The following is a 9142-nucleotide window of genomic DNA, read 5'->3' as shown; positions in this document are numbered from 1 at the left end:
AATTTCACATTTCTGAGCAAGTCACTTCAGAATTGAGAGCAGGAAGTAAAAAAAAACTGATTAGATGAGGGAAATGATGGACGAGGATTTCTCATCTCAAAGACTTTGAGATCTTCACCCAAATTAAAAAGAAGAAATTGTCAAAACAGAAGTGGAAACAAGTAAACTGTTAGCACTGTAGCAATCTAACCTTTAGGAATGGCTAAAATATCTTACTTATGAAAGAATAGTGTTTTTTTTAACATTTCTTTTAATAAATAAAAGTGGCATTGTTTTTCTCAGAAACCGCTACTACTAAATGTAAAAGAGCAAACATTTTGATATGGACGACACGGCATATTTAGTTGATTTGTCAACTTGATTTGACTTAATTAATCATCAAGTGCATTCTTTTTTTTTTTTAAGCAGTGGCAATGACACCGTCAAAACTCACCACTGTAGCAGTAGTACAAAATTTTATGGGACCCTGATAAAATTTTACGTAAAGCCCCCAAAAGCTAGAAACAAATCTGCATTTTTGTTCTTAACGCCTTAAAAGTGAGAATAACCACTGCTGAAGATCGTATGGGAACAGAAATCTCATCAAACATACATTTTTTCATAAAGATTATGACAAGTTATGCCGTTATTTGTCACGCTTCTGGTGGAGGCAGGTCTCAAACATCACTGCAGGTCGATACGGTTACTACATAAAACTGAAATTGTCTTGATTTTCCTCCCCTACCTTGAAATCCTCCAGCGCTTTGCCCAACTCCTTCAGCTCATGCTCTCTATTCTGCAAACTCCTCTGGACACTGAGTTGATTCATATTCAGCAGCATCTTAAAAAACATCAAATAAAAAGAATAAATCAACTTTGAGTTAAGAACTATTGACCTTCGTTAAGACTTTTAACTTCTTTGCACCTCCCTACTTTGTGCCCTCTGCAGAGTTTCTGCTGCTACCTGCTCTGTGGCTCGTTCTGCTGAGGCCGGGACGGTGAAGTGTCCCCGGTGTTCATCTATTGTGCACAGATAGCAGATGCATCTCTTGTCAGAACGACAGTACACCTCCAGCAGCTTGTTGTGCTTCTTGCACAGCTTCTCCTTCAGCGGGACCGTGACGGACACCAGCTGGTGAGTCTTCAGCGCGGGAACTGTGTGGTGAGGCGCCAGGTGGAAACCGCAGTACGACGCCAGGCACGTCAGACAGGACATGGAGGCCTTGTGTCTTGTGGCCTCGCAGCAGAAATCACAAGCAACGTCATCTGGGCGCGCAGCGCTCACTCGGCAAGAGAGGGGTTTCCTCAGTGCAAGTCACCTTCAGCTTCCCCATGATCTGAATCAGATCGTCGGTTGAGAGATGGGACGAATTAAAAAAAAAAAAGAAGAAATTGAGAATGGCTTAAGTAACCAACTAGCAGATTTCCTTCTAAAAGCAGTCAAGTATGTTTGCTTTTAGATGACATAACTATCTTTTTAACCGACAGTACATGGATTCTTTATGGATTTTGCATTGCAAAGAATTAACCCTTCCCCAAAGACTTGTGATATGTCAGGGGTTCTCCCAGTATATTATAAGCCTGGCAGGCTGCCAGGCTTCACTTGCCCCCTCCAGTCGCATTTAAACAATTGGCCTTTCTGACCAAGTTAACCTAGAATTTGACTGCTGGACCTTTAGTCAAAGTGAACCAGTGTCTGGTAAAACACGCCGTGGGGAAGTTGCAAAAATGTAAAACTAAACAGGTTCACCTTGTTGGTGAGACTTATTTCAAGTAGATGGACTAATGTACAACTAGTTTCAGAATTTTACTTTAAAAGTAAAAAAAAAAAACTACTCATAAAAATCTGTTATCAACTGAGGTACATTTCTAAACTCAGCTGCATGGATTTCAAACGGCATTATTCTCCAAAAAAACGACAGTTTAACTGTGAACATGCCACCTCAGCCAGAGTGACGTTTTTCCTCAGTGCAGGTCGAGGCCGGAAGTCCTCCCTGCATTGCGGGCAGCTGTAAGGGCCCTCCGCCTCCTCGTCGCGCCGCCAGCAGGCTTCAATGCAGCGCCTGCAGTAGCTGTGACCGCAGGGGACGGTGACGGGCTCCCTGAACAGCTCCAAACACACCGAACAGCAGAACTGGCTCTGGTCCAAGTCGAGGTTCTCCGCCATCTCGAAAGAATCCGTCGTGCGTCGCTAACCGAGCAGCGCGCGCGGGCTTTCTTCGAGCATCCGGAAGCGGGAAGCCGCGAGAGCTTTCCTATTGGTGCTTCTCACCTGCTCGGAAATAATGTTTAAGTGTGTGGCAGGGATAACCAATAGGAAAGCATCTTGTATGATATTATTTTTTTCTTAACTCAGCTGAATTGTTTAATTGGACGAGTGCAGTTATGGGAAACCTCACGCCGCTTATTGTTTTAATGAACACTGATCTATAGAGTTTAATCATTTTGATTTGTAATTGTGTTCTGTAACTTGTCATTTTTTTTCTGTATGTGAGTCTTTTTATGATGCAAATCACTTTGAATTGTCTTGTTGCTGGATTGTGACATACAAATAAATTGATTGATTCAACATGAAACATTTTTTAAACTGTATTATTTACACACACACACATTTTCTGAATATATATATTCATTTTCAAATATAAAATAGACAGTTCTTGTGAGTTCAATAATGTTTCTGTCTGGGATGTAGACATTCTGGTGTTTCTGTCTTATGATTAAAAATTTGGCTTCAGTTCTTATGGTATAAAAAGACTGTACACCAAGGCAGACAGATTCAAAATAAAACCTCAGTTTATGGTTCATATTTTATTGTGGCAGATTAAAACAGTGAAAAACAACCAGAAGAAAACACTGTTAAATATAAAGGGAAATAATTTTGTAAAATTGTTCAGCACATTTTAAGGTTTGTGTCCAACAAATAAAATAACTCTTGTAAATCAGTGCAAAATTGAGAAATTCCACATATGAGAAATAATATTAGTGTTTCAATAATCGTTTCAAAAGAGAAGCTGTAAAATATTTCATATCTGTATGTGCATATCAGCAAACTGACTAAATATTCAGTTGTATTTTAACAGAGAACAAAGCAGCTAGTTTTAACAATTTTTTTTGTTGTTTTTAAGGGAGCCTTGCAACAAAATTTTGCTCAATATGTATACTGTGAATGTGCAGCAGAATGACAAAGTCTGTCTAAAACAAGTAGTACTATGAACTACCTACATGACGAAATAAAGTGTCTTTACAAAAGCAGGAATTTAAAAAGATAAGCGATAGAAGAACTAGGGCCCCTTGAACTTGCTAGTTTAGTTTAAAAATAGAACTTTTTACATAGAAACAAGTAAAGTATTTTTGACAAAAATAGTGTTGGTTCTAAAAATATAGCCTTATCTCTTATTGGCACTGGTTCCACAAGATGCTATGAAGCTCACATAAAACATTCCTTTGACATTCCAGTGTGTTTATGTCAGCAATATGCACCTGTTAGCTGCACATTGATGCATCAAAATGCTGCGGATGATTACACAAAATATTGTACTTTTATGGAAAGTGAAAAAAAAGACTGACAGTGTAATCATTAGGATTACACTAACAACAATATTATTTTTGTGACGGCATCTTGAACATATGTCTTTTCTTCATGACAGCGTCATAACTCTTCTCGATTGCTTCAATCGGAGTTTTCGCTTCCTTAGATGCTTCACATCCAATAGCACCACCTTGAATTCCCCCTGCAGCAGCTGCAGCCAGCACAGCAACACCTGCCACGACTCCACCAGCCACGACCACCGCCTTGCGTTCGACTCCTGCAGGTGCCATCGTTTTTATGGTTTTCACGTGCGACATCACCTGGGGTGTCTGCACAACTTTCATTACAACTTTCAATAGCTCTTCCACTCCGAAAAATGCCCCCAACAAAGCACCGGTGGCAGTACCCACTAACTGGATCAGAAATTCTCTAGACACAAAAGTTTTAGCCTTCTCCCTGAACTCCTGTGGGGGTAAGTACACCCCAATCTTTCTAATCTCATTTTCTTGCTTCTGGATCCTTTCTTCTACATGCTGCAGAACGTCATTGGTGTAGTAGGATCCGTTTTTTTCCACCATCATCTTGTCTACTGTTTGAAGGAATGCCTCTAACTGGACCTGGTTGTTCCTGTAATCATCTTGCCCGTCTCCACTCCAGTGTTTATTATCAAAGACATGGCACCGACCTCCGCACTTCTTCACCAGATTACTCAGATTCTTATTCTTACTGACAAACTCTTCGATTTTCATCCCTTTTTGGAGCTGCTCGCCGTGAGTGAACACGATCATAGCGTATTTCAGAGCATCCTCTGAGAAAAGATCGCATATCTTAGTGATAACCTGCTGCTCTTGCTTTGTGAATCTGTCAACTCTAAGTAAAATGAGAAAGACGTGCGGTCCAGGTGCGCACTCCGTGAGGCAACGCATTATCTCCGGCTTCAACTCCTCTTCCGATTTGTCGGTGTCGAAGAAACCAGGCGTGTCGATCAAAGTGAGGCGCCTCCCATTAACTGTTCTGGTCTCTGATTCACATCTTCCTGTTCCTGCATTCGGAGAATGGTAAGAAGTAAAAACTTCCTCCCCCAGGATGGTGTTAGCCAGGTGGCTTTTCCCAGCTCCAGTTTTCCCCAGCAGAACCATCCTTGTTGGACTGGAGTCTGGAGAAATGTTGAGATTTTTGGACCTTTTTTAGAACTGTCAGTTTTTTTTCTTGCTTTCTAATGTTTATTTGATAATCTTCAATCTGACTAAAAACAGATTTTATGGTAATTTATTTGAAGGGTTGTGCATAAGACTGTCATAAACATGACATAACACCTGTTGTGAACATGAAGGTGGTCTTCATGAATGTTTTTGACTGTTGTCATGAAGTGTCTTTTGGTAAATAATGACACTTTTAATGCAAATTTACATAAAAAGCTGTATTGAAAGAGTCAACTTTGCACAGTTTATGACAGTGTCATGTTATGCACACCTTTTCAAATAAAGTGTTACCAATTTTGTTTAAATCTTACTATCCCCATATTGTCTACCCACCATGATTATTTTCAGTGGATCTGTTGTACTTCATACCTTCTTGTACACACTTGAAGATCTGTAGAGAAAAGATATTCAAATTTAGTATCATTAACAAATTACAGGAATCCTCTGTGCAATACAGACATTAAAGCCATTTTCATTTACACACACCTAAATAGAATGACGTCCAATATTTATTTCAAAGGCTGCAAAATAATTTGTACCACCTTTTTTCAGCAATAACCACCTCAGTTCTTTCAGAAAGACTGTCTCTGATTGTTAGACGTGTCTAAAGGAATGTTTGACCGATCTTACGCCAAAACAATTGTGCGATCAGACAAGAAGGTGAGTATTGTCCTCGATGTGATCGGCAAATGAAAAAAATAAACCCCTTTGTTGTGAATCATTTAAGGGAAAAACATGTTTATTGTACTTTACCTCCACATCCTCTTGGTCTGGTAGAACAAGGAGAACTTGAACTGGTGCGCTGGTCGTTCTCTCCTGTTCAAATTTTGAGATCTCCTCCAGTAAAACCCTGGCTACCAGAGTGACTGGAAAATCTAGAGCAATGCCAGTCCCTAGTGCAGGTAGGGCTACAGATCCAAACCCTTTGCTCTCACAGGAAGTCAGAATTTGGTTGATGCCAAATCGGAGAACCTGTAGAAATTTGTATAAGAAACAAGCTGAACATTATTTTTAAACGATCTGGACAAACTAATTGTGGTAAAAATGCTCAGCTATCTCACCTGAACTGCGGTTCCATTGTCTTCTGCATCCCCGAACCAGGTTGAGGAAGAACACGGCACCAAAAGGAGGTCCAGTCAAATCTTCCTCTAGTATGAAGTCACCAGGCCCCATTTCACTTTTTGACTTTCGTTTAACACTTTGAGTCACTTGTGAACCAATTGCTTTACTGAGAATGTTTCCAACACAAGTAGACAGAGGATTGTTGAAGACCATTGGAGATACCACTGCATCTGTCTAAAAACAGTTCAAGACCAAAGGTTATCAACTTGCTTATGTTGACAGGCAAAATAACAGCATATTAACAGTGCAATAATAAATCCACTTTAGAGAAAATAAACTTAAAATTGAGGAATTCTCACCTTCTGACTTTCAATGGTCCCCTGACCAATTTCAACCTGGACAAGGCCTTTGGGAGCTCCAGCTGTGACTATGTTTTGTCCAGCAGACTCAAACTCCCTTCCAAGTGAATCTTTGTGTTCTGTAGGGTGAGCACTTTGTCCCAGAAGATGCCTATCACATGCTTCAGAATGGACTGGACCATCACACTGATGGTCACTAGCTTCACCCGCTGCATCAGTTGGGTCAGGAATGGTCTGCTGGCTCTGAAAGCATAACAATAACAGAATTTACAAAGTATACATATATAGGGAGGGTCCCATGTAAAAATTGTAGCAGATATATAACTAGATTTTCTAGTTATATTTAAACTGGAATAATATTTTAGCATCCTGGAAGTCCTTTCTGTGAGCATTAACAGTTTTATTTGTCATTCTTCTTCCATACAACTAAAATACAGCAAACTCCTAACACAAGACCTTCACCCAGGCTTCAGACAGACAGAAAGACAGATTTACTAATGCAAAATACCACTTATTCAATGCTTATCAAACATCAATCTAACCAAATGTATTTTTCAAAACTGCTGTGCTGGTTATTTTTCAACTCGTCCTGAAGGAAAAACATGAAGAATTGAGTTATGGATCAGATTTAGCTGATTATGAAACATCCCTGAAGGGCCTGTTGCATGGTTGTTTTGTGGAACAGGAAACCCAGAAGGAAATGTGCTGACCTCTTCAGCGGTGGTGTCATATGACGAGCTGGGAGGTGGCAGGTCGCCCCTGACACTGAGCTCCAGACAACCGTCAGTGAGCTCAACGACGTGCTTGGATCTCTTCAACACTTCCTGTTGATCTGCGTTATAAAGCATCATAAAGTCATGCATGCATACAAAATTGTATGTGTATGTGTGTGTGTAATACAAAGATATCATTGTGGACCTTGGACGAGCTCAGACTTCTGGGAAAATAATCACGGAAGTTCCATATGGAAATGACCCTCCAATGCAAATAGAGAAGCAGTGCTGAGTTTCATGTGGAGCTCCAGAGACCCAAGACTGATTCATGGGTGAGATATAACTTAGTTTCAGTCCTGCTCTGAGGCTTTGTAATTGGTCACAGGAGGATCAGACTCCACCTCCAGCAGCAACTAATCTCTATTTGTCTTTACCAACAGAGCAGATTTTACAGAACAGCACCCAGAACTTCCCTACAATAAATCTTGAACTGTCCCTTTAAAACTAATGACTGGAAAGAGAAACAAGATTTCCTCTATTATTGAGATATACTGGCTTAATTATTCCCAAGCTGTGTTAAAGTAAACTGCTTTGACAACTCAATCTTTAGTTTTATCTTCTTCTAGTTATTTAACAGAATTTTGCTGTGTAGAAACTGAAATAATGAGAGTACTTTAAAACTACTAAGCACATCAGAATGAACTTTTATCTCTAATAATCGACTGCAGCGCTTTAAGAGAACAAACCAAGTCGGAGAAAGTCAACATTAACAACATTAACGTCATTAATAATAACAAACACAACGTTTAGGGGGACGCGTTCCGGGTCTCACGCGCTTCTTAAAGCGAATCTACGTTACAAACGTTTCTGCACCTTCCCGACGTCTGAACGCGATGCTGTAGACGTCACCAGCCGCTCGAGTTAATGGACCGCAGTCTCCTCCGCCGGACCGTCTGTGGACTCGGAAAAACCTCTCCGTTTTCTTCTTGTCCTCCCCCGAAAGAAGCCCGCGGCACTCGAAGAAGACGGGGAACTGGTAGCTGTCCGCCATGGTTATGGCTTCAGGACGGAACATAACAGTCTGCGCTGCCCGAGGAGACGCGGAGGAGTCTCAGCTGTTCTCCAGAGCTGCGCCCCCTGGCGGCGACAACGGAGGTAAACTGAGAGGTTCCACCCACCTGTTCTCTTGTCTTTTTCTAGATAAGAAGTTCAAGGCCTATTAACCCTTAATGTCGCAGGAGGAAAACAGCCTCCTGATAAAAATTTCATAAGATCTTGGATTATGATCCAAATGGTTCAGTAAAAACCTCTGGATTCAAGTGAAAGTCACAAACAGTTGTTCCTACAGTTCTGGTCATGGATATGGAAGATCCCATGTTCTCTTCACGTCCTCTCCGAAAATGAGCCCATACCAAAAAGAGAGAAAATAAAAATAAATTGAATTTATTGAAACATGTTTCTAAATCCACAAAGCAACTTGAAAACAAACAAGGCAACATATAAGCCTATATGCAAGACCGGTGTTGCATTGCAGATTGTGCACTTTTCAACCAGTTTCTGTAAAAATGTTTGTTTTTAATCAAGTTTATTTTTATAGCACACTTCAGCAACAAGGCAGCTTAAAGTGCTTAACATGATAGAAACGTGAAACACAATTTGGCAAGTGCTGCCATCACACATCAAAATATTGGTCGGTTTCATTTATGATGGTTAAAACTCATCAATAAACAGATGAGTGTTTAGTCTTGATTTAAAGGCAGTCGGTGTTTTGGCCGTTTCACAGTTTTCAGGAAGTTTGTTCCAGATTTCTGGTGCATAGAAGCTGAGTGCTGCTTCTCCATGTTTGGTTCTGGGGATGCAGAGCAGAACCAGATTTATGAACTAAACAATATTTTAAAGTCTATTCTCTGAACTACAGGGAGCCAGTGTAGGGACTTTAAGACTGGTGTAATGTGCTCCATCTTCCTGGTTATAGTGAGAATGTCAGCGGCAGCATTCTTGATCAGCTTCAGCTGGCTGATAGAATTTTTAGGCAAACCTGTAAAGCAAATATGCAGCAATGTGACTTTTCACCTGCTGCCTTTGACGTCCTCCATCATCTTCCTTGTTTGATATGTGCACGGACTTATAGGACGTGTTTACCATTTTTTCAAAATTAAAGCCAGAAATTATTATTATTATTATTATTATTATTATTATTATTATTATTGTTATTATTATTATCATGAAATGTGCTGTTTTCTAAGATAGATAGATAGATAGATAGATAGATAGATAGATAGATAGATAGATAGATAG

The 9142-nt window shown here is 40.1% G+C and overlaps 2 protein-coding genes across 2 annotated transcripts; both read right to left on the bottom strand.

The window, feature by feature from the left end:
• Window positions 1–2780: 2780 nt before the first annotated feature.
• Window positions 2781–6002, bottom strand: LOC129355637 (GTPase IMAP family member 7-like). Its single transcript, XM_055025227.1, has 4 exons — window positions 5772–6002; window positions 5464–5682; window positions 5044–5101; window positions 2781–4664 (listed from the first exon to the last, which is right to left on the bottom strand). The coding sequence occupies exons 3-4, from the start codon at window positions 5075–5077 to the stop codon at window positions 3580–3582; spliced, it is 1119 nt and encodes a 372-aa protein (XP_054881202.1). The 5' UTR covers window positions 5078–5101; window positions 5464–5682; window positions 5772–6002; the 3' UTR covers window positions 2781–3579.
• LOC129355606 (uncharacterized) lies at window positions 5642–8171 on the bottom strand. The gene is made up of 5 exons (XM_055025192.1): window positions 7718–8171; window positions 6842–6963; window positions 6132–6374; window positions 5772–6006; window positions 5642–5682 (listed from the first exon to the last, which is right to left on the bottom strand). The coding sequence occupies exons 1-5, from the start codon at window positions 7917–7919 to the stop codon at window positions 5642–5644; spliced, it is 843 nt and encodes a 280-aa protein (XP_054881167.1). The 5' UTR covers window positions 7920–8171.
• Window positions 8172–9142: the final 971 nt, after the last annotated feature.

Source organism: Poeciliopsis prolifica, unplaced genomic scaffold, assembly GCF_027474105.1.
Source record: "Poeciliopsis prolifica strain line A6 unplaced genomic scaffold, Auburn_PproV2 SCAFFOLD139, whole genome shotgun sequence".
NCBI lineage: Eukaryota > Metazoa > Chordata > Actinopteri > Cyprinodontiformes > Poeciliidae > Poeciliopsis > Poeciliopsis prolifica.
Note: the sequence above shows the minus strand (reverse complement) of the source record. Positions and strands in the feature narration are given on the sequence as shown.